Source organism: Malaya genurostris, chromosome 2, assembly GCF_030247185.1.
Source record: "Malaya genurostris strain Urasoe2022 chromosome 2, Malgen_1.1, whole genome shotgun sequence".
NCBI lineage: Eukaryota > Metazoa > Arthropoda > Insecta > Diptera > Culicidae > Malaya > Malaya genurostris.
In genome coordinates this window covers 20,517,525-20,544,214 of record NC_080571.1, presented here as the reverse complement: position 1 = coordinate 20,544,214, position 26,690 = coordinate 20,517,525, and the positions used below count along the sequence as shown (strand labels likewise).

The 26,690-nt window shown below is 36.7% G+C and overlaps 1 protein-coding gene across 4 annotated transcripts in view; it reads right to left on the bottom strand.

Annotated features, from left to right (window-relative positions):
* The window catches only part of LOC131427520 (inositol-trisphosphate 3-kinase A-like), a 150,610-nt gene that overhangs the window by 15,488 nt on the left and 108,432 nt on the right, over nt 1-26,690 (bottom strand). For 2 of the 4 annotated variants that reach the window (XM_058590784.1, XM_058590785.1), the window contains 4 exons: nt 9,100-9,276; nt 8,903-8,975; nt 2,576-2,706; nt 2,375-2,515 (listed from right to left, as the gene is read on the bottom strand). In XM_058590784.1, coding sequence (XP_058446767.1) covers nt 2,375-2,515; nt 2,576-2,706; nt 8,903-8,975; nt 9,100-9,276 — 522 coding nt within the window. Of the gene's footprint in view, nt 1-2,374; nt 2,516-2,575; nt 2,707-8,902; nt 8,976-9,099; nt 9,277-20,432; nt 21,321-26,690 lie in introns of all 4 variants that reach the window. The other 2 variants (XM_058590782.1, XM_058590783.1) reach the window with 2 other exon arrangements.

The window sequence follows — 26,690 nt, the reverse complement described above, 5'->3', positions numbered from 1 at the left end:
GATGCTACGGCGAAGAAAAACTTATGTAAACTGCCTTAAGAAATAAACGTATTTATGAAAAAAAAAAAACTCGTAAACGAGTGAGAATTGTTTGATCAAAGGAACCGCGTGAACAATATTGAAGAATATCATTAATGTAAGTAGTTATGAACTGAAAACCCCGCTCATTTACTAAATAAAATGAACTATTTTAGTTTTGAGCTGTACGCTACGGTCTGCTTCAAAAAAGTGGTTTTTCTTCCAACATTTGATCTGAACATATGCTACAAAAACTATATTTTATTCAAACTAAAAATTGATCCTTTATTGTACGAGGTTAAACTTGAGCATACGGATGAAATTTAGGTTATTCCTTCACGAATTTTCGAACTTTTGATCGAACGCTCTTCATCAAGTTCCAGACAAGTGTTGCATCACATTTTTTGGACGCTTGAGCCCAATTTTTTTCTGAACTCCTGCATGTTTCCAGCTGCCCCCATTTTACGATTGCCCAGTAACCTTCGATGGGTCGAAGCTGAGGGCGATTTGGTGGATTGATATTTTTCTTATGTAAAGGCAGCAATCTCTTCTGGAGTCCCTCAGATCGATAGATTTCTGCATTTATAGTTCCGGTAGTGTGAAAAATTGTTGACTTCAAACCACAGGAACATATTGCTTGCCATACCAATACCTTCGGACCGAACTTCTTAATTTGAATCGACCTGTCTGCATCGTTCACATCCTCCACAACGACGACAGTAAAGTATTGTGGACCTGGAAGGGTTTTTGAGTCCTCCATTACATAAGTCTCATCGTCCATCAAAACGTATGCATCCGAACACTACAAAAGACGCGAATACAATTTCCGGGCCCTTGTTGCTGCTCGCTTCTTCTGTTATACACTTTGTTTCGAGTCTTCAGATGATTTTGTCTCTTGATACGCTGGATCATCCCGAAACTCGTTCCTGCTTTTTTGGACAAATCACATATTGACATTGATTTGTTCTTCATGATTAGAGATACCACTTTCTGGTCCAGTTTCGGGTTGGAAGAGCCGGGTTTTCTGCCTCTTCCTGGTAGCTCATCCAAAGAATAGTGTTCCCAAACTTATTAATGATGGTTAAATATTTCGCATAGTAATATCCTTCTCACTTAGCCACGTGCCCAGAACCTTAATTTTCACTTCCTTTTCAATACGCGACATTTTGAAAACGCAGAATTTCAACCTCACAAATAAGTAAACAAACGAAAGCTGACAGTCAAACGCATAGCATGCTGTGATCTGAGCATAAAAAAAACCATCACAAATACATGCGTACAACACAAATGTATGTGGATAGCTTCTTTTCGATACACTCCTTACTGTGAGTCATAAATCAAAGGTTTTTGTCCTTTTTCTCACACAAGAAGCACATAACTTCGGTAAATGAGCGTTTCAAACAACAAAAATTTTAACCAAGTCCTGAACGGACTGAGCCAAAAAAAACCTATTTTGGCAGCATGTTCCACAAGAATAAGGAGTGTATCGAAAAGTAGTTAGCAACATTGATTGGCAGCTGTCCAGTTTTTTGAACTCCTGCATGTTTTGGGACACTATACCGTCCTTCCGAAAGTGCCGCTTGACAATTGCCCAATACCTTTCAATTAGCCGAAGATCCGGGTAGTTCGGTGGGCTCGCTCGGGTCGACCTGTGGAAGCCGTTACACCGGAAAATGTGAGTGAAGTGACAAAAATTATAATGAAAGATCGTAAAGTGAAGCTCCGTGAGATTGCTGAGATGACACAGATATCATATGGAAGTGTATTTACTATCCTTCATGAAAAATTGAGCATGAAAAAGGTTTTTTCCAAGTGGGTGCCGCGATTGCTTTCGATGGAAAAAAACAGCAACGAGTCGATGATTCAGAAAGCAGTTTATCGCTATTTACTCGCAACAAAAAAGATTTCTTGCGTCGTTACGTGACCATGGACGAAACATGGATACATCACTACAGTCATCTGAGTGGCGCACAAAAAAAATGATTTCTGTAAACCTACACTGTGAAAACATCGTAAACATTGCCTATTTGACTTTGCTTCGCGTCATGTAGCACGCCGTGAAGCAAGGCCTTCTTTCTCATACAGTACTAACGAGAGTGAATCCTACATTTCATTACATTGCCATGGATTGCTTAGTTCATGTGTTAACAGAGACTGAGAGCACAGGTAATTTACTATAGGCAAGGGAATTGATCTGCTCAGTAGCATATACTCTCACGCATTCAGTTTTTCTCTAATATAGGTCTCTCATTCAGCTATGTCAAGCAAAGTGTTCACAGCAGATGTTTTTTTTTGCTTCGATCGGTTGAGGATTCAAAATACAAGCCCTGATCTGAAAAAGTATTTTAGCATTTACCTCTATCCGAAAACCGAGCGTCGAGGTACTGGAGATCGTTTCCCGCCAGACCATGTAGCGTGGTTTGGTGACCCCCTTGGCCCGGTGTTCTTCCTCGGTCGGTGCGTTCGGGTCGATCTGGATCATCTTTTCGTACATGTCCTGGAAACAGAATCAGTAAATCAATGAGTGAGCTCAAATTGTTCATAAGCCCCAACTCACCTTTCGCAGTTTCGGTTTCTCTTTGGCTTTGGACAGCTCCTCCTCCAGGTAGGTCCGTACGCCAATTTTGCAGTCCATCACGCACGGCTGGTAGTAGTCACTGAGCAGATCTTGCAACTGGATGTAGGTGGCTAACGGAAGCGGGGTTTCGGTTAAGGAAGATTTTTTGTTTTCAATTTGAATTTGTAGTCGAGAATTCAATCAAAAATTTTGTTTTGGTGAGCTAGGCATTATCCAAAATTGTCAATCAGCCTAACACATAAAAAACGCAAAGTGCCGAACCCTTTGAGTTCCATTTTACAGCAGATCCTGTAAAGACCGGAGGTTCAACAACTCGATGAGATCAGGCTTTACTGTTTGCTCGGAAAAGTCCCCCTGACAGCATCTCAACTGTCCGGTTCGACTTCAAATTAACATTGCGATCTAGACGTGATAGAATAATTGCAATCAATACGTTTCACGGTGATGAAAAAATGAGTCAGAAGTTCCAAAAATATTTTTTTCACGATTGAGCCTTCCAAAACAGTAGGCTTGGCCGGTTTCAAAAAATTGTGGCGTTTATTCCCTCTATAAAGGTTCTAAAAGAAATCGTAAAAGATGTTCAATTTTGACCGACTTTCGCTCGGTGTGGCATCACTGTGCACTCTCGTGTGCACATGCCATCTCCGGTGGAAGAAAAACGAGCGAGGAGTGGAGGTTGTATGTACAGAAAGCTATCCAATTAGCAAGCAAATTAAGCGGGCTATTTATATTCCAGTTCTAATTGTTCAGCTAAGGCAATAAAAACAAGTACACAACCTGGGAACAGTTGCAGCAGCTTTCGAAATAAAACCACGTTGTGATAATCTGTTTGTTTTGATTATTTCGCCACCGGAGGAACGGTCAACGGTAGCGACTTATCGGATGCGTGCATAGCATTAAGTCGCAGTTGGCTGGCAACCCTATCTGCTACGCGTTAGGCAAAAAAAAATGCAAAAGTTTCTAGAATATAACTTCGAGTGCGTTGATTGATTGATAAGAGAGAAACACGCTCTGACACGTCACTGACGATAAATTGAAACATTAGTCATTTCGTTTTGATTCGAATACCGGATACTGGAGAGAATAGAGTTGATGTTACTCTCTGGAAAATGATCGGACCTCACTTTCAAACAATATAATTCTCATACATGTTTTCTAGAACTTTAGATAATGTTATTAGCTGATTAGCTTTTTCCTTCCCGTCTCGTCTTTGGAAATAAACTGGTATTAGTACTTGGCAGTTAAATTCTGGAGCTTTGCCTGAAATTTTTCTCATTCACCTGAGCGAGTTTTACTGATTATGATAGTGTTTTTATTCCCGTTTAAAAGGAGATTTATTTCATGATGGTTCTCTTTTCGGGTCAGAAATACTTTCAAACGCAGATACTTTCAGATCGATCTCAAGATGAATTTAATTGTTTAATTAGAAAGATCGGGTCTAAGAAACGAACATCCTAAAATTGACTCCAATATTCCATTGTAATAAAATTTCAAGAAAATCCAAAGAAGATTCGAAGAAGATTTTAAGAAAATTCAAAGAGAATTCGAAAAAAAATTGTAAGAAGGCTCATTAAAGATTCAAAACGGATTCGAAGAATATACAAAAAGGATTCAAATAAATTTCAACGAAAATTCTAAGAAAATTCAGAGAAAATTCAAACAAGGTTAAGAAAAGATAAAAAAAATCGACAGAAGATTCCCAGACGATTTAGAAGTGAATTTTTTCTCAAACTCGCCAAGAAAATACATAAACGTTTCGTATTCGAGGTTTCTCGAATTCTAAATGACCAGAACACATGATAAAAATTAAAAATAATCCTGAATTAAAAAATTCCTGATTGTAAGATTGTGGAAAGAATTGGAGAAGATTCAACGAAGACTCATCTTTCATGAATCTGAAAGATTAAAAAAGATTGTAAAAAAATCATAGCGAATTCAAGTAAAGCTCTCAAAAAATTCCAAGAAAATTCAAAGATATTTCGAATACTTTTGAAGAGATTGCGATTTAGATAAATATGCTTCCGAGAAGATTGGAAAAAAACTATAGGAAAATTCAACGAATAATCAAAATTATTAATCAATTAAATAATTAATTCAAATTATCCGAATTTCATGAATATAAAATTGTAGATTGCATGCTTCTGACATTCCGAAATTTAAAATTTGATGGATTCTTTTATAAAAAGATTTTGAAATTCCATTACAAAAAGATTTCAAATTAACGAAAATCTTAGAATATATTTCAAAATTAATTAACATAAAGTACATTGGACTCAAATGTTAAGCACAAACATTCAGAATCTACAACATTCCAAAGAGATTCAAATAAGGTGCCATGAACACTGGAATATACTTTAAAGAGGATTCCAAGAAGATACAAAAAAAATCAAACAAGATTCATAGAAGATTTAACGAAACTTCAAAGAAGATTCAAAGAAGATTCGAAGAAGATTCAAAGAAGATTCAAAGAAGATTCAAAGAAGATTCAAAGAAGATTCAAAGAAGATTCAAAGAAGATTCAAAGAAGATTCAAAGAAGATTCAAAGAAGATTCAAAGAAGATTCAAAGAAGATTCAAAGAAGATTCAAAGAAGATTCGAAGAAGATTCAAAGAAGATTCAAAGAAGATTCAAAGAAGATTCAAAGAAGATTCGAAGAAGATTCGAAGAAGATTCAAAGAAGATTCAAAGAAGATTCAAAGAAGATTCAAAGAAGATTCAAAGAAGATTCAAAGAAGATTCAAAGAAGATTCAAAGAAGATTCAAAGAAGATTCAAAGAAGATTCAAAGAAGATTCAAAGAAGATTCAAAGAAGATTCAAAGAAGATTCAAAGAAGATTCAAAGAAGATTCAAAGAAGATTCAAAGAAGATTCAAAGAAGATTCAAAGAAGATTCAAAGAATATTCAAAGAAGATTCAAAGAAGATTCAAAGAAGATTCAAAGAAGATTCAAAGAAGATTCGAAGAAGATTCGAAGAAGATTCAAAGAAGATTCAAAGAAGATTCAAAGAAGATTCAAAGAAGATTCAAAGAAGATTCAAAGAAGATTCAAAGAAGATTCAAAGAAGATTCAAAGAAGATTCAAAGAAGATTCAAAGAAGATTCAAAGAAGATTCAAAGAAGATTCAAAGATGATTCAAAGATGATTCAAAGAAGATTCAAAGAAGATTCAAAGAAGATTCAAAGAAGATTCAAAGAAGATTCAAAGAAGATTCAAAGAAGATTCAAAGAAGATTCAAAGAAGATTCAAAGAAGATTCAAAGAAGATTCAAAGAAGATTCAAAGAAGATTCAAAGAAGATTCAAAGAAGATTCAAAGAAGATTCAAAGAAGATTCAAAGAAGATTTAAAGAAGATTTAAAGAAGATTCAAAGAAGATTCAAAGAAGATTCCAAGAAGATTCAAAGAAGATTCAAAGAAGATTCAAAGAAGATTCAAAGAAGATTCAAAGAAGATTCAAAGAAGATTCAAAGAAGATTCAAAGAAGATTCAAAGAAGATTCAAAGAAGATTCAAAGAAGATTCAAAGAAGATTCAAAGAAGATTCAAAGAAGATTCAAAGAAGATTCAAAGAAGATTCAAAGAAGATTCAAAGAAGATTCAAAGAAGATTCAAAGAAGATTCAAAGAAGATTCAAAGAAGATTCAAAGAAGATTCAAAGAAGATTCAAAGAAGATTCAAAGAAGATTCAACGTAAGATTCCAAGAAAATTAAGAAAAACATTGTAAGAAGACTATAAAAAACTCAGGGTGGATTCAAAGAACATTCCAAAACAATAGAAAGAAGATTTAAATAGATTTCAAAGAACATTCTAAGAAGAAAAAAAATTAGAGAAAGTTCAAGAAAGATTCAGAGACGATTAAAAAAATCATAGAAGATTCACAGATGATTTAAAAGTGAAATCTTTTTTTATATCTCACAAAGAAGATACAAAACACTTCATATTCGAGGACTCTCAAATTCTGAATGACCAAAATACTTAAACAATATTAAAATAATCCTAGATTGAAAATTTCCTGATTGTAAGTTTCTGGAAAGATTTACAGAAAAATCAACAAAGACTCATAAAAAATTCATGAAAAGTTAGAAAAAAATTGTAAAACTAAAAAAAATCATAGAAAATTCAAAAAAATGCATGGAGATTTCAAACAAAATTCAAGGAAAATTCAGTGAAAACTACTAAGATCTAAAGAAGATTCGAAGAAGAACTTTCAAATACTACTCGAAGAGATCGAAGAAGACTAAAAGAAAACTCATCTATTATAATCCAAGGTTATAGATTTTATATTTTCAAAATTCAAATCGTCCGAATTTCAGGATAATAAAATTGCCGATTGCGAGCTTCTGAAATTTCAATGTTTAAAGATTTTCCGATTGCTTCAGACTAGCAAAATCCAACATTCAAAAATTTCAAATTTTCCTTAAAACCAAAATTTCGAGATTCCACTATAAAAAGATTTTAAGTTAACAAACCTCTTAAAATATGTTTTAAAATTAATTCAAATTAAATTAATTTGTTTCCTACATTCTAAAGCACAAACATTCAGAGTCTACAACATTCCAAGTAGATTCAAAGAAGGTTCCATGAATACTGGAATATACTTTAAAGATGATTCCAAAAAGATGTAAAAAAAGTCAATCAAGATTCATAGAAGATTTAACGAAACAAATGCAAAGATGGTTCAAAGAAAATTTAGAGAGGATTCAGAGTTGAATCGAAGAAAGTTCAAAGAAGATTTTAGGAGGATTCAAAAACAATTCAAAGAAGGTTATAAAAAGATTCACAGAATATTCAAAGAAGGTTCAAAGAAAATTGAAGGAAGATTCAGAGTAGAATCAAAGAAAATTCAATGAAAATTTTAAGCAGATCTGAAACAATTCAAAGAAAATTCAAATAAGACCACAGAAGATGCAAAGAAGGTTCAAAGAAAACTAAAATAGTAAACGTTTTAAGAAGACTTCAAAATCATTCAAAGAAGATTCAAATACGATTCAAAGAAAATTCAAAGAAAATTCAAGAAAGAATAAAAAACAATCAATAATGCTTCAAAGAAGATTGAAACAAGATTCAGATCAGAATCTAAAAAAAATGGGGTGGATTCATACGCGATTCAAAAGTGAAATCTTATTTTAATCTTCTAAAGAATAAACGTTTCATATTCCAGGATTCTAAGATTCTAAATTATTAAAGAAGATTCAAAGAAGATTCAAAGAAGATTCAAAAAAGATTCAAAGAAGATTCAAAGAAGATTCAAAGAAGATTCAAAGAAGATTTGAAGAAGATTTTAGGAAGATGAAAAAACAATTTAAAGAAGATTCAAATAAGATTCACAAAAAATTCAAAGAAAATTGAAAAAAGATTCAGAGTAGAATCACAGAAAATTCAAAGAAGATTCGTAGAAGATGCAAAGAAGATTTTAGGAAGATTCAAAAACAATTCAAAGAAGAATCAAATCTGTTTTGAAGAAGGTTCGGAAAGGATTCAAAGAAGATTTGACGAATATGTAAAAAAAAATTAAAGATTCAGAGTATTATCGAAGAAAATTAAAAAAAAACGTAGAAGATGCAAAAAAGATTTTAGGTAGACTCAAAATCAATTCAAATAAGATTCAAATAAGATCCACAGATGATCCAAAGAAGGTTTAAAGAAAATTGAAGTAAGATTCAACGTAGATTCAAAGGAAACTAAAATAGAAAAAAAATTTAAGAAGTCTTCAAAATCATTTAAAGAAAATTCAAAAACGATTTAAAGAAAATTCAAGAAAGAATAAAAAGCAGTCAATAATGCTTCAAAGAAGATTGAAAAAATATTCAGAGCAGAATCTTAAAAAGTTGAGGTAGATTCATACACGATTCAAAAGTTAATTTTTTTTAATCTCCCAAAGAAGATACATAAACGTTTCATATTTCAGGTTTCTAAGATTCAAATCACCCTAGTACTTAAAAGAAATAATCCAAATTAGAAACTTCTGATTGTAAGCTTCTGAAAATCCAAGGGTTTGAAAATGTTCCATAATTCAAAATTTTACGACTTGAAGATTCCATTGATTCATGACTAGAAGCTTTCTGAATATATCTCGATATTCAATTAGTTAAAAAAATTCAGTTGTAGAATTTCTTCAGAATTCTGATTTCAATTTTACCAAGCTTTCAAGATTGTAAGACTATGTGATTGTAGAATTTCTAGATTCCAAGAAATTATTAATTGGAATGTTCAATCTTACAAGAATCCAATAATCTTAGTTTCCAAAAACGTTTGTTTTTAATTTCCAAGTGTCCAAGAAGAGAAGTGATTTTCTCAAAAGGATACATTCTCCATCATCGCTGTTCACTTGGCCTTTGTACTCAGGAACGTACGGCCGGAGGACATCTTTCATGAGGACCTGGAAAACGATAATAATTTAATGAACATTTTCGGATGTCAAATGGTCTTAAAACGCCTGTTCTGTCATCGGAGTATCAGTCAATTCAAACAATTTTACCCAGAATTGTCAGATGAGAACTCACCTTGAAACACTTCTCCTCCTTGGGGCACAGCTTCTTCAGCACTGTGCCCTGATCGGGTCCGGCCTTGAAGTTTCCCTGGTGACCGGCGAGCTGAACCCAGGGGTACCGTTGTTTCTTGTACGTCTGGAAGAATGGCGTCCACTGGACGATGTTGCGCAATTTTCGCCATCCCGAGGGCTACAATGTAAAGAAAAGAGATGGAGGAAACGGAAAACAGTGTAAGTAAGTTTGTTTTGACATTTCATCCGTTTGACAGCTTTGCTGCCCGACTGGTTGTTGCGGTTGGTTGTTTACGTTTGTTTTTTTTTTCTCGTACTACGTAAATAGCAAGCCATCAATGCAGTGGCATCGACCACGGATGACAAACCGCAAGGCAAACTAGATCGTTTAGGAAAATGGAGATGATCGGGAGAGTGAGACAGACGAACAAGGTATTGTTCTCGAAAAAGCCTGGCAATTCTATAGAAAATGACGTTTCGCGATAGGGAAATTTGAATTGTCACCAACGCGTTCAGGTTCAGTGTGGAGCAAACAGCACAGTATCGAATTTTCTGTATCATATCAGCTTTTTGTTGTGGGTTTTTGGTCGAGCGAAATATCAGCCAGTCATTGTTGTGATGCCAGAGAATATGTTGCTGGGCGTGGCGTGCTGGAGCCAGCCAGCCTACAAAACGAACTCGATATCCGCTGTCATAACAGTTTTTTCGGTTATAATTATTTTAGTTATCGTTTCAATAACGAAACTAGCTTTCATTTTGGACGGGTATAACATGACAGCTAATCTACAACCGCATCATGAAGATCGGTTTGCTTCCAATCGTGGAATACCTAACCTCAACCAGTTTTATCAGAACAAAATTGTTTTTGTTTTCGTCACGACATATTTGACACCTCTCTATTTTCAATGATTTAGCACTAGGTTGCTGTTAAGCAGAGATGCCAGGTAAAAATTTCAAATATCTGCAGACAGGGTCTGTAAATATGAAAAAAAATCTGCAGTCAGCAAGTATGTATTGCTGGCAGCAATTTCTCTATAAAGTATGACACGCAAAACTGACTTGGCGAGCAAAAAAAAAGGTCGCGGAAATTTCAAAAGTCTGTAAATATAGACGAAAGTCTGCGAGAATTTCAAAAGTCTGCGAGAATTTCAAAAGTCTGCAAAAGTCTGCACAACAAAAAATGTCTGCAGCACTATACCCCAAATCTGCAGATTTACAGACAAATCTGCAGACCTGGCATCTCTGCTGTTAAGTGCCCTTGTGTACTTACACACTGATTGAAGGATGATGAGACCGCAAATATGAACACAACGCCTGCTAATTGAATTAGTACAGTTACTGCGATGGTCGATAGGATCGGGTTGGGATTAGATTTCTCATCGTAGGAGGCATTGTCAGCATGAATGAACAAAGTACGCAAGTGGAACGGTAACTACGACGTTGCGAAAGAATGAATAATGACCAATAACGGGTCGGTAGCAACTGGGTTCTGTTGTTTTCGCAAAATGATCTCGATGTTCCAAAAAAATAAACGGGCTAATTATAACTGCGCTGGCGGCGATTTCGATGACGTCAAACCAAACTGCAGGGTTTTAATTTCAACTAATCAAGACAAAAATCATTATATAGTAAATGAAATATGCGTGTCCGAATCATTATTTCCACATGTTTTACATGCGCCAAAACGCGATCATCTGCACGTGTCACTGATTAAAACCAATTTTTCAGACTGTTTTTCACTCAACTTCGGGGATAATCCGCATGTGAATCATTCATGGCAGATTCAAACTCGAAGATCCGTCGGTGGAGTTTTGATCGTTCCAATCATGAATGAATGTTGCAATTAAAGTCGTTCGGTTAAATAAGAGGAAAGGAAAAAAAAAAGAAGCTCCAGCCCACGCCGCACGGCACGAAATTCCAAATACGGTAGAAATTCCCACCGAAAAGCGTCGTAGGAGCAGACGAGAAACGTGAGAGGGTGGATCGTAACCGTCAAATTGGAAAAGTAGTAAAACGGCCGAAAGCAGCCGGATTTATCCGGTTATTTTTATGATAATCAGGATGAGCCAAAAAAAAAACCAAACCAAAACTGACTTACCCACTTTCGGGCACACTTGAACCCATGAAGCAAAAAGTAAACTGGTAAACTCGTAAAAAAACGGCTCCATCAGCTCCGAACAGCTGATGAAGCGTGCATTGAAAATGGATTCGGTTTGTGTGTGCGGCTGGCGAGGGGTTAGCCACTAGCGCAGCCGAAAGTAATTGGGATTCTCCCCCTAATGTGCTTTTAGCGAAACGCACCGCCGCGCCGCAACAATCCGGACAGACGTCATAGTTTTGTTTGTTACAACGCGAACGCAGCAAGCGTATTTTTTTGGCATAACAATTAGGTGAGCCGGCGCGTGGTGAGGTGAAACAACTGTTGGGAGCTTTTTTTCCGAGTATTATTCGGCAGTGTACGAAGGTATTCATTATTTGCGGTGCTGCTGAAAGCACCGCCACCGCCTCCACTGATTGATATGACGCATGTTGGGGAGGAAAATAACCGACAGCAATTCAGGTAACTTCTGTATTTGAATAATTGACTATAATCAGGGGCTGTTCGTTGGCAGTAGTAGTAGTAGTAGGCGAGTGTTTCATCAGCAGACAGCGAACATCATTCATCCGGTGCAGGTTTTGTCCGTTTCTTTGGCGACCGTGTAGCGAACAGGTTTGCTTCGACGATGACAGATAAGAGACTGCTTTGCTCTTGACATTCGATGTTTCATAAAAATTCAGTAGAAACGAAATGTTTCAGTATTCTTTGTCCGTGCCACGCCTCTATGGTGGTGACGTCAAAATACATGACGCAGCACAGATCTAACCTGACCGATGACGTTTGCAGTGCTGTAACCGAAGAGTCAGCTTAGATCGCGATCCACCATTCCACTTGACAACGTAATCAAGCCAAGTGACGTGTCCCGGTGGTAATCAAATACGAGTGACCTTTACGCGAGACAACTATCACATGTTTGTAAACTTCAAAGCTTAACTGTCGTACCCGGGGTTCGATGTTCACACTGTTCCGCTGCTGTTTACAATTGACGGATTTCAGAACGGCAGAATCCGGTTGATGATGGTTCGAATTTGCGTTACTATTGTATGCGTTCTTTTAGTTTGATACATAATGAATACACACTATTGGCAGATGCTGCTGTAAAAGGTTGACCTTCAACTTTCAAACAGAATTGTAAAATCTAAGAAAAACTTTCTAATCACGTCACAATAATCGAAAGAGGAAGTGAACAAAGAGAAACTGTCACTTGCTCTTACGGCCTTTTGAAAAATTCAACCGAGATTTTTATTATCGATCTGTCGACCGGAAATTTGCTTGGTAAGATTTTGAAGACGATTAAGAGGAATCCTAATCTGTCGGACCGTGATTTGGCCAGAAAATTCGGTGCTGCCCATATCACCGTGAGGAGAACTCGACTCCGGGAAGGAATCAAGTCGTATCGAACTAGCAAACAGTCAAATCGGACCATAAAACAGAATAGTGTGGTCAAAATTCGTGCTCGGAAACTATATGACCAGGTACTGACCAAGTTCGACGGGTGTCTTCTGATGGACGATGTCAAGGCTGACTTCGGGCAAATCCCAGGTCAAAAATTTTACTTGGCAACGGCTCGGGGCTATACCAAAAACGAGTGTCTCTAAAAATCGTTCATTCGATCCCACGACCATCCCGTAATGTTTTGGTCAGATTTGGCAAGCTGTCATTACAGCAAAGTCGTTCAAGAATGGTATGCAGAGAAAGGGGTCCAGTTTGTTCCAAAAAAACCTTAACCCACCCAACTGCCCCCAGTTCCGCCCTATTGAGAAATCATGGACAATCATGAAGAGGAGACTCAAGGCAAAGGGAAAGGTTGTCAAAGACATCAATCAGAATACGACCTGGTGGAATAAGATAGCTAAAACAATGGACGAAGAAGGTTTGCGCCGCCTAATGAGCCGTGTTACAAGAAAAAATCGAGAATTCCTTCGAAACAGTGGTGAATAATGTTATCCGTATTTTTTTCTTAAAAGTATGAAAAAAACGCTACATTTGTATAAAAAAAGATCTTGAATTAAATAATAAATAACTGAAATACAGGCAATTGTCTTTGTTCCAATTCTATCTGAAGCAAGCTTTATAATATCCATTGACTGTTTTGAAAAAAGGGAAAAACAACCAATAGTGAATACTACATAGCGTTGTTAAATTGTTTTATTGCGAAAATCAAGAAATAACGACCTCGTATGCCAAAAAAAACTGACCATGCACCGTTTCAACAGTCGATGCAACGATGGTTAAATTGAATGAATTTAATTTCGAATTGCTTCCTCATCCACCGTATAATCCAAATCTGGCCCTCATTGGCTACTGGTTATCCGCTGATTCAAGAAAAAAATCCTTACTGGTAAGGAATTCAACTGAAATGAATGTGCAGACTATTTTGAGGATAAAGACAAATCCTTCTACACGCACGGCATCGAGAAGTTGGTGAAACGTTGGAATGATTATGATTGTTGAGTAATGTGTTACGATACACTTGTAGTGCGATTTGAACTGCTATGCCCTGAATAATCGAAACTGAAACTTGAGACCGGATAGGCTCTGATTAATAACGAATTAGCAACAAACGGACGGTCTACAATACACCCGAACCTATGCTACTTCCTTTTATGTAACTGTTTTTACGAATCAAATCTCAATATGAGTATTTTTGGAACCGGTTTGAAAGCGAAATTCCTGAAAACGATGTTTGGTGTCGTTCCGAAATCCGAAATGACGACTTACGGTTTATTGATATTCCCCTTGAAAACCGTTACTCATGCTGTAATGGTTTTCAAGGAATATCAATAAACCGAAAGTCGCCATGTTGGATTTCGAAACTAGCTCAAAAATAACATAACGAAAATCATTAGTTAGAGTGCTATTTGCTGTCTCTGCTCGATAGATTGACCTAAAGGGTAAGATGAAAATAGGTGCATTCGCTTGGAGTTTTCACGTCGCTATAACAGCAGTACACTGAGGTCTCTTTTTACGCGGGGGATACGTACCGCGTAAAAAAAAACCGCGCAAAAAACGTGTAACTTCGGAAATCCGTGTAAAAACAGAGGCGGGTGGGTAATGTCAGAGACATAACTGGATGACGTGAATACGAATAAAATGGATCGTTCTGTTTCTTTGACGTTAAAGATTCTTTACCTGGAATTCAGTCACCGAATTCTTGATCCGAATGCTAGAATTGAAATTCATTTTCGATGCTAGATTCGGGAATTGAATTCTGAATAGTTACACTCATCACTGAGTTTGTGTTGTGAAACTGAATTCAAGACCAGGATTATTTTTCGACTCTGAATTCTGAACCTGAATCCTAGCACTGAACTCTGGACCTGGGTTCTGATCCGCAGCTAAATCTTAGTTACAGAATTCCGGTCCAGAATTTCGTTTTCAAATTTGGATCCGGAAAAAAAATCAGATATTGAATTCTGAAACTGAATTTCAGAACTAAACCCTAGAATTGGATTCTGACCTGAACAGAACGAGTCGACTACGCCAGCAAGAATGAATGAACCATCAATTAGAAGGGTTGATTTTGTATAATGTTCCCCATTGTTTTTCACTTTTCGTTGTATCAAACTCCAAAGCAAACGACCAGCAGCAGGATGACGCAATCGCTCATGTTTGAAGCGAAACTGGATCAGCGAACGTCCCGCAATTGATTCAATACTGAATTGAATTCTCGATACTAGAACTGGAACTGAGCTCTGGACCCGAACCAACCGGAATGATGTACTTATTTTATTCCCTGCTCAGTCAACTGCGCAGGCTAGAATGAACGAAATATATCAAGTCTTAACCTTCTATACCGACCCAGGTACGACAAAGGCGTCATTCTTTCATAATCGTTGATACCAAACATTTAAGATTGTTATAAATGTTAAATGAAAATGTTACCATAAATTGATGATCATATTTTCGATGGCATGTAGAAACCATTATGTTGATACGTTAGATACAACAAGAGATATTCACGATCAAAAACTTATCACTCTCTCAGAGGGTAAATTTTGAAAAGGCGCCCCATAGTGAAGTAAGTCGTATCCACGACAAAAGCCTCAAAACTAAAGAAATTGATGCCAAATATCTTAGAAATTCATGAAACGTCGAGATCTGGTGTAATTTAAACATTGTTTTTAAAAAAAATCGAAAACTTTCTAAGTTTCAAAAAGTTGACACCGATATTCGGGATAACACCAGATCAAAGATAAACTCAAGATGTAATGGTCTATGATTTCTCATGTACCATTCAAATAGGACCCCTCCTATCCGATGCCTCCGGTTCACCGTCAGTTATAGTTCAATTATTATTTGGAACAAAACAACAAGCGACGAATCGCTACATGCGTCGTAACTATGACAATGTTTCTTTATAAAACATTAATCGTAAGCTACCCGATCAGATGGTAATAACAGACTTATAACAACTGATGTAATATATTTCAGAAATATTTTGTAACAAAATTTGAAATATTTTTGGCTGGTAAGCTGTTAAAAAAACAAAAATCATAACAAAAAAGACTCTAGCGGGAACAAAATTGTAACAGATTTTGGAACGTTTGTATCACAATTATTATTGAATTAGATATAACTACAGAAGTCCGAATGTAGAAATTTATAACAATAGTTGTAAAAAAAATAGATTACAAATTTCACATAGAAAAACTATATCACAGCTAACTTTTAGAATCGTTCCAATTAAAAATTGTTGAATGATTTTTTTTTATTAAATGAATAATTTATTTTATGATCTGATTTTTTCTTTTAGTTTTTTGAAATTCTGATCATTATATTTCGATATAAAGCAACGGAAGAACTCATTTTTCAAATTAATGAAATTCATCATGAGTCGTGCAAATGAAAATAAAACATCATAACTGATTTTGTTATTATATTGTTATCATAAGTTTTAACTCTCAACTGTTTTCATTTGTTAAATATCTCAAAATAACACAAATTGTTATAAATATCAACTGTTGATATAATTGTGTTATGATTTTGTTATGTGCATCTGATCGGGTACTATATGAAAGAAATCGCGGTATTTTGCTGCATATCGAGTTGATCTTGAAACTTGAAAAATTAATTAAATTATTACTAAGAATATATTTAATTTGTTACATTCTTATCTTACGAAGCATTAAAGTGAATGGAAGTATCAAAATATTGTATGTGGTGTTTACATAGGTTTACGAGGTCTGTTCAAAAAGTTCCCGGAATTTTTTAATTGCGCGCGTCTGGAGAGTCCGGTGGTCAAATTTTTTTATTGTGTTGGTACATATGTCCTTAATGTATGGTGAAATTTTCAGCTGTATTCATTGTTTACATTCTGTCTTGTAGCGGCTGGTGTAGACGTGTTTTTTTGAGCTCGGCGATTTTTGTCTTGGTGACGTTGGGTGCTTCCACGTGGACGATTGTGCTTTTGTTTCGACATCATAACCGTACACCCATGTTTCATCACCAGTTATGACCCTTTCAAGTAAATTTGGATCGTCGTTGACGTCGTTTAACAGCTCCTGAGCGATGGTAATGCGTTTGTTTTTTTAATCAAAATTCAGCAGTTTTGGAACGAATTTTGCTGCCCCTCGTTTCATGCCCAGAATATTCAAAAAAATATGATGGCATGAGCCAAATGATATGCCAACTTCATCAGCAACTTCTCTAATAGTGATTCGGCGATCATCCATAATCATTTTTTTCCACTTTTCCCACATTTTCATCGATTATTGACGTGCTGGGTCGACCGGAGCGTTCGTCGTCTTCAACGTCTTCGCGGCCATCTTGGAAACGCTTATACCACTCGTAAACACTTGTTTTATTTATAGCAGACTCACCGTAGACTCTCTGTAACATTTTGCACACTTGGTTACACTTTATTTCATTTTTCACGCAAAATTTATTACAAATTCTTCAATTCTTTCATTGTTTGAACTAACAAAAATCGCCGAGCTCAAAAAAACACGTCTACACCAGCCGCTACAAGACAGAATGTAAACAATGAATACAGCTGAAAATTTCACCATACATTAGGAACACATGTATCAACACAATAAAAAAAATTTTGACCACCGGACTCTCCAGACGCGCGCAATTAAAAAATTCCGGGAACTTTTTGAACAGACCTCGTACTTCCTTCCAAACTTGTATTGTTGCCATGGTATTTTACCGTCATTTTCAAATGTTTATCGACGCTTATTAACGAAGGGTCAACAAAATTACACTATTACTATGTTCACTGGTTCACGATTACTGATCCGATATTTTTCGATGGATCGTATGGGACATTGTAATCTTGAGTTTATCTTTCACCAGATCTCGAAGTTACATGCATTTCTAAAACAAAAAAAATCCTAACATAGGAAATCCACGTAAAAAAGCCGCGTAAATAGAAACCGCATAAAAAACCACGTAAAAAGATCCCAGTGCATTGAACAATTTTCGAATAATTTTTTCTAAGGTTTCGATTCTTAGAAACGAAGCAAAGATATTGTATCCGAACATGAAAGAATTTTTTTCCATTTTGCACGGCAAAATTCGGAATGGTCGGCAGTGCCGGTGAAACATGGGCATAACATGGGTGGGTAATTTTTCGTACCGTGGGGAAGACTCACTATTTTGAATTATTGAAATGATATTTATCCCTTAAAAGTGTAAGGTCGGTTTTATAATGTTTTGTTTCGATATAACTTTACATTAAATACGTAAATTTGTTTCGAAACAAAATTGCGTATTTAAGGTGAAATGTAGCGGAATGCGCGAATCGCGTTTTTGATCAATTATTCAAAAACTAGACCGATTTTCGAAATCAAATTTATCACAACTAAGCATTCTTAGAATTTTTAAATTTTGCTTTGCCGAGCCGTAATTGGTTTTTGAAATGTATAAACGGTCACTGTTCCGTTCCACGGGGATGATTTTAGAACTGAAAAGTAGTGTTTGTAGCAGAATTTCACAAAGAATCTGAAAATGCAACTCAAAATTATAAAATTTTATCCAAAACGACCGAAATATGAAAAAGTTTTCATAAACTTTTCCACATTTTTTGCCTTTCTCATATAGAAAGGTTATACAATTACTGTGAAAACTGCATTTTGAACCGAGGCCCGGAGGGCCGAGTGTCATATACCATTCGACTCAGTTCATCGAGATCACAAAATTTCTGTGTGTGTGTATGTATGTATGTGTGTGTGACAAATAATGTCACTCAATTTTCTCAGAGATGGCTTAACCGATTTTCACAAACTTGAATTCAAATGAAAGGTCTTGAGGTCCCATACAAAGTTCCTGAGTTTCATATGAATCCGACTTCCGGTTCCGGAATTACAGGGTGATATGCACCAAAATGAGGAAAATAGTCACACACGTTTCTCAAATATGGCTGAACCGATTTACACAAACTTTGATTTAAATGAAAGGTCTTTTAGCCTTATACAATTTTCCTGAGTTTTGTTTGGATCCCACTTCCGGTTCCGGAATTACAAGGAAATATGTGAAAATTTATGAAAAAATATGCAATTAATTTTCTCGGAAATTTCTTAACCAATTTTCACAAACCAAGAAGCAAATAAAAGGTCTTGAAATTCTTCAAAAAGTCCCCGAAAAGTTGATCTGGATCCGACTTCCGGTTCCGGTATTACAGTGCGATTGGTGAAAATTTTCAATTTCATGAGTATTTTTTCACAAGCAATGGCGAAATGAGGTGCACATTATTATGAAACTTACTGCTAAATTCATATAGTTGGCAGTGCATGTTAGTTAGTGAATATATAAATAAAATTTTGCGCGCATTTTACGACGCTACATTTCACCTTAAAAGCTAAATACGACATAAAACTATTGTGGGGTTGTTTGAACTGTTGACGTAGGACTACCCAGCTAGTTTCAAAATCATTGCCAATATTTGTTCTTGAATACGAAGCAACAGCCGATTTTCGAACAAAATGTGTATCGCGAAAGTTGAACGGCGCACAAAACAAATCCACAAACAGTCCAACCGCTGATGTCCATAACACATTATTCTAAAAGTCCCGAGACTGACCCAGAGATGACGTTTGTAATATCAAGCTAACCTCATTTTTCGGAAGTACCAACCTTCAGGTGACATATGTAAAATTTCTCGTCAATCGCTCAACAAACACTAAGCCTACCGACATATGAGTGACATTACTTGTTCATTTTTGGAAACAAAAATGGGGATTACGAACTCCGTGTGTTGATAAAACATTGCTTTTTAAAAGGAGAAACCCGGGCAAGGACAGCATCGGTTTAAGAAATATTACCCGGATCCGTGAAAAACAAAGATTTTTGGTATTCTGATTTTAAACGTGGCCAAATGAAGCATTCTTCCGGAAAAAATACAGCAAGTTTTGAACATCATGGTAGATGAACGCCAAATCGAAGTTCATGAGATTAGATGAGCTAAGATGAATAGACTTTCGCGAAAATCTGGGCATGAAAATATTGTTCAAATGGATGTCTCATTCGCTCACGACCAAGTTTATAGTCAATATAGACAGTAATTTTTTTTCTATTAAAGATTGTGAAGAACTCATTGTGTATGAGAAAGCTGCCGCAAGCAGAAAGTAACAACTTCTGGTAACATTTGCATTGATGTGATGCTTAAGCTAGACTCCTTTGGTTGAAGGTTGCTAGAGAGATTTTTGCTTGCTCGAATAACCCTTGTCACGTCTAACCTTCCTGTTGTATATCTTAACATCCTTGCTCTACCTTGAGTACAAGCAATCGATAATTTTAATTTTATTTATTATTCCTAGTTACAATAAAAATATTCTTGATCTTATAAATAATAACAATTTTTAATATTCGAATATTCAGGTGGGTAATTACATGCAGTTACTATACTGAAACATTTGCAAACATGAAGTCATGAACCCTGGAATGTGAAGTATCTCAATCGATCATAACCTCAGCCTAGCCTCATAAAATGATTAGTGAGCACATTAAAAACCGACTGTTTCTCAATCTCCTACACCAGCCATGAGCGAAACGATTTGCTGCTCCGGGGGCAGGACAGAAAACCACTCATCAAAACAATCGCTTTGCCAGAGCTCAGCTCAGGGTTAAGTGCTATCAAGCCGCGGTACTTTCATTGAAGTGTGATAAATTCGTTCTGTGTTAAATAATTTGCCACTGCCGGCGAGGCTACTTCAGACTCACTGAACATGGACTGTGGCACGGAGGTTCAAATGGCGGCTAAAAAAATTCTCGGAGGAAAACATTCGACTTACCTTCGGTCCCTGATCGGGGCGCATATCCGGCACATCCGAATCCCACTCGGAGCTGAGATCATCACTGGAGGCGTCCCCGTAGTCCCACGGCATCGGAACTTCCAGCAGGGACATTTGGTACTGTTCGTACCCCGGAGAGAGACTGGAAGTGCCATGTCTCGGCGACGGTGACCGATTGGCGGCGGTGAGTCTGCGACGCAACGACGACGACGACGACGAGGACGACGACGGTCCATTGCTGCACTCCTCCACCGAACCCATGCCTGGCGACGGTCGCGACTGATGACAGCTGTGCGGATGGTGATGGTGGTGGTGATGGTGATGGTAGTGATGGTGATGCACATTGTGATGATGATGAGCTACGACACTCTGCGCCTGCTGTTCCACCAGCAAGTCTTCCTTGGAATTTTTTCTTGCCCCACCCGCACTGCTACGGCGCTGCTCGTTGCTGATCTTGCGACCGGTGGATTTTTTTCGCTGCCTCTGACGATCTTCCATCGGCGGGGGCGTCCCAATGCCGCCCTCACCACGTGCATTCTCACTGTCGTCCCCGCTGTCCGGCATATTTTTCTGCAGTTGCTCCTGTTCCTCGGGGCTCAGCTCCGGAAAATGCAACAATTTGAGCGTTATCTTTTCTCCGGCGTCCGTGAAGTACACCTCCTTGGCACTGATCTTGTCAAAGTCTTCGTAGATCCTAACCGTCGGCAGCGTACAAATAGGCATCCTACAGCCCTTCGGTGCTATTCACTCAAGTCACTCACTCACTCACTCACCGACTAACTCAGTGACTTGGCACTTGGCTCTGTGATTCGGTTCCCTGGGCGGACTCGCCACGACAATGATATCATTCAGCTACTGCTGCAGTGCGGCACGATTTATTCCGGGAAACTGAAACGTGCCGGATCGTTTAGGTAATTAGGATAAATGTCTGTTTGCTGTTTGTCTTCGCGTTGACACAGCGCACTCGATTGTGACGATGATTGTTGTACTGTATTCGGTTGGTGTGTGTGTGTGTGATAAAAATCGAAGCGGAAACGGAAGTCGAAATCCGCCGAAATTTTCCCCTCAAAATGTTCACTCGAAGGAAAGAGGAACTAATCGCTGGAATTATCGGAATTAACTGCTGAACACAGGTTCCGGCTGGGAAATATCTAGTTGTTGATTGCCAAATTTTCGAACCCACGTACACGCGCCTTCTCACAGAGTTTCGCCTCTAAATTACTCCTAATCAACAGGGCGTTGCGTGCGTCATTAGATGGGAGCTTCCCGGGGAGGTGCGTCAACCTCGATCTGATTCCAATTTCTGATCGGTTTATCCTGAGCGCGCTCGAAAGACAGAGACAGAGAGAGAGGGAGAGGGAGCGAGAGAACATATTTTTAAGTGTGGTGTGAATCAACCGAATTCTGTCGGGGTCTGTTGTTCAGGTTGAACAAATGGTGCAGCCATTTGCAGGGTTTTCGAGGTATGACGTGTTTATCTGGGGAATAGCCCCCATCAGGCGGGGTTGGTGAGCTTCAGGCGTGACGTTATTTCGGAATTGATACATTTTTTGGTTGCTGAACGCGGCAGCGGAAGCAATTTCCTGGAGATATATTTAACAATTTGAAATAATCGCTCCAGGAGCAACGCAAAAACAATTAATTGCTCAAGATTCCGGTATAAACTCGGAAAGTTCGGGAAGAGAGATTGGCGTTTGGCGAGTAAAATGCACATTTTTGCCGTAGGAACTATTGAAAGTTCTGTGTTTTTACATTTTTTCATAAATATAAAAAATAGGTATAGAATTCGCTCAAACTTTAGAAAAATTTTCCGGGGCCCGGAGGGCCGAATGTTATATACCAATCAATTCAGCTCGACGAACTGAGCAAATGTCCGTGTGTGTGTGCGTGTGTGTGTGTGTGTGTGTGTGTGTGTGTGTGTGTGTGTGTGTGTGTGTGTGTGTGTGTGTGTGTGTGTGTGTATGTATGTGTGTGTGTTGTCAACTAAGAGGTCGAGATTTCAGAGATGGTTGGACCTATTTTAATCAAACTAGTCGCAAATGAAAGGCCTCCCCGTCACCCTGAACGCTATTCAATGGTTTTGAGATCGGATGTTTACTTTTTGAGTTATACGAAGTTTTATGTCAAAATTTTCAGTTTTTTGGCAGTATCTGTCACAATTGACCTTGAAAACAGAATATATTTTCAGACTTAGATTCCGCACGGTAATACCTATCCAACAAGCCATAGATTGTTAAAATTTGTCCATTTTTAACGGAGATATCGAAATTTTTGTGTAAACGACTTTTCCCCCTATTCCAGCAGTAGAAGTTTTGAGCGCTGTCTGGCAAAGAAATGCTTGGAAGCAACATAAAACACGATTTTTTGTACTGTTACATACATTTGTTTTTAAGTACCCAAAAGACTGTGTACAGCATGATATTTTGCCTCGGACCGATTTTAGCACGGTTCGTTTTTGGCAAAATAATCGTTCGAATATGGCATATGTAAACCAGAAGATATCAGCATTTTCGAGTTGAAAGTAATTCCATAATTATATTGATTTAAACTACTTACAGTAATCAATGCTGGAAGAACATAACTTCCATATACCATTCGAATCAGTTAGTCGAGATCAGCAAATGCATGTGTGACAAATAATTTCACTCAATTTTTTTCGGAGATGACTCAACCGTTTTCTACAAACTCAGATTCATATGAAAAGTTGTATACTTCCAAACAAGGTTCCTGAATTATGCTTGGTTCCGATCTCTGGTTCCGGAACTACAGGATGATATGTGAAACGAAATTAAAACAGTGAAACTCATATTTCTCGTAGATGGCTGAACCGATTTAAGATTCAAATGAAATCTAAGAATCATCTAAAATTCAAATGAAAAGTTTTAAGATTCTATAAAACATCTTGTTTTTCAGTTAGATCCAAATTCCGGTTTCGGGGATACAGGGTGATTAGTATAATGTCTATTTCACATAAATTAATTAGGTATAATAAACTTATTTCATTTTTTTTTGTATTTAGTTTTCATTTCGGGTTTGGGTTATGCTGGTTCCTGAATACCGGCTCTGGAAGTATCTTAAATTACCCTAAACTCAAATAAAGTGGAAATTACTTCGACATATCATGGAATGTTTAATCGATTGTTACACTTTTAGATTCAAATTCGATCCGATTTGCTGTTTTGACATTACAGAGTAATGAGTGATTAAAATCTCAAATTGCCACTTGAATCGACGGACATTAGAATAATGGCATGAAAACTGAAACATCGAAGAATATTCATGCAAAAAGCACATGCGGATGATAAAAAAAGGTATAATCTCACTGCTAGATGGATTAAGCACGTTTTTTTTGAGTAAATATAGCTTACTATTGAGTAGATATAACTCATCTTTCAGTACATTTTTGAAGTACCCTCTAGAAACTACTTAGAGCCATAGAAAATTAGATTATTGAACGGAACACCGAAATTGGGTGGAAAGTACTGAAAATTAGGTTGTTTTTTTCGGTTCCGTGTAGGTCAGTTGACCGAATGCCCAAGTATTTAATGTTATACGAGTTTCGATTTCCCATTACATTTATCCGACAGCGGGTTTGGTTGAAGATGCATTAGATGCAATCACTACCAGAAATCAAATGTCGAACTACGAACAATTGGATCGTCCCAAGACTGCAAATGACAGTTTCTCTTTACAGTTTACTTATTCTTTTGGGAATTGACAGATGAATTTTAAATTTGTTGTTCGGTTCTCCGATCAACTTTTGAGTCAAAAACACAAGCGCCTAATTCGTATTACTGTTTTAGAATTAGTTGATTTGAACAACAAAATTTCCAAAATAACTATAAAATTAATTAAAATTGAGAATTTACTTTGCTGAAAAAAACTCTTATTTTTAGAGAATGTGTTTAGTTGGCGAATATTCTGGACACAAACCAGCAATATTTCAATCCAACAGGAAATTATCATTGACAACTAATTTTGTTATTAAAATCAGAAAATTTGTTTCTATTTGTTTTTAATTCTGTTTTAGTTAAAAAGCTAAAAAGGACAGTCTTGTAGAAACTGCTTGAAAATTGTTTAGATGTTTTTCGCATCTGTTACGATATATCCATATATAAATTTCTAAACCGATATGTAAAAATGACGTAAACTGTTAGTGGAAAGAGTGCTCAAAGTTTTCAGTGAGAGAGTGGAATTTGCGAAGTCGAATGAAGAAACCAGCGATTTAGAAGAAAAATTTTCAAAAAGAAGTTTATGTTTCGCTTATGTCTTTTTCTCCAATACAACATCGTATTTATATCTGTCAATGTAGAAAAGATAACCGCGACTGAAATTTTTTTCGATAGTAGTGTGCCATCTAGTGGCTAGTAGTCATTACGGTGTTAACGTTTCTTCGGTGACAGAGTGTCATATAGCTGCAAATTGCAGAAACCAATTCAACCATTTATGTTGGTTGAAAACAACGTTTTATTTCTCTAATTCAACTAAAAGAATAGTTGAATGGATATGAAGTGTGTCTTAGCTAAGAAATGACAGCACGTTTAATTGGTGAATTCAACTAAAAAACAAATTTCAACAAATATTTTATTATTATTAAGGGAATTAGAATTAAAAAATCAAAATTAGCAAAAGTAAGATTTTTTTAGTTGTCTCACAATGTAACTAACTAAAATCAGAAAATCAACTAATTTTTTTGCCAAAATACTGATTTCGGTCTTTCCGTGTACGAACCAAATCTCAAATAACGTAAACTTTTTTTACGAACAAACTTCGTAAAAAGAGGTTTTTGCATCCAATGAAAACAATTTCCGGCTCCATGGAAATTACTACATTATAGGTATTTTCGGAACGGGATTGATGAGTAGATGGCAGAAAACGATGTTTGAAGTGGTTCGGAAATCCAAGATGGCATTTCAGTGACAGTTGTTCTTGTTTTTGTATTTGCGGGAAGTTTTACTTTTCTGTTACAATTCGAAAAAAATGCAACTGAAGCGCTTCGAATCGAATTTTTAGGAATATCGATAAACTGGAAGTCGCCATCTTGGATTTTGAACCGATCCCAAACATCATTTTCTTGCACCCACTTATCACATCCGTTCCGAGAATGGCCATGTGATTGGGGGTTTCCACATTCATTACACAAAACTTTTTTTACGAACCAAATCCCAAATAACGTAAACTTTTTTTTACGAACTATCTTCATTTATGAGCCCCCGTTTAGTTCGTAAATGGAGGTTTCGCTGTATTAGAATACTGCAGATATACTAAATACCTTCAGCCATGGTTACCAAAGTCCGTAAATCCGCTTTCGTTTCTCTATAAAGTATGAAACACAAAGCAAAAAACTAGCTTAATCCACCTTGCAATGATACCTCTTTTTTTAAATCAATCCGCATGTTTTTTTTTTTGCAAAAATATTCTTCGGTGTGTTTTGGTTTCATGAAATTATTTTGATGATCGTCGTTTCAAATGACAGTTTGAAATTTCAATCACTCATTACCCTGTAATTTTGGTACTGCAAGTCGAATCATTGAATGGCTAGTAGTACGATCCTACTTACACTAAGAATCCTTTCAGCATAAGTCAAAACGATTCGTTTCAGTTTTGAGCTCAACGACGGTTTGAATTTTGATGTGGAACACATCTTTATTTTCTATATAGGGGCGCAAATCAGAAACTCAAGGAAAAACACACGTAGAAATGTGGTCAGGTTTTAAACATTTACAGTTCAGTCTATTTTGTATCAATTATTAATATTATTTCGTCATTTGATTGGAAATATATCTAAGATTCGATTTGAATGTATCAAGCCACGTATTTTCAATTATAAATGATTGAAATTTTGATTAGTGGCGAGCAGTATCCTATTTTATCTGCTAAAAATCTCCGGCATATCGGATTTCCCTGCCATATACGACGGTTTCGAAGGAGTAAGCGATATATCAAAGGGAAAGCATCGCTCTGATTGGTCAATAGATGCAAAAGCGAAGCTGTTGGAAGCACGCGAGTCTATATATAGAAGCAAAATTATAGCTAACGTTTCAGTCCTACGCGTAGCATGCCAGAGGTAGGTTGTTGCTAGACAGCAATACCAAAAGTGACATAAAACAATTTGAAGCTTTAATTGGTATGCTCTGATCTTGTGTCATGGAAGCTCGGATGAAATTCCGTGTTATATCGTTTTGTCTGAGAAATTGACAACTACCCCAGGGTAAATTTTGAGTGCGTTAGATTAATTTCCAATTTATATAAGATGGA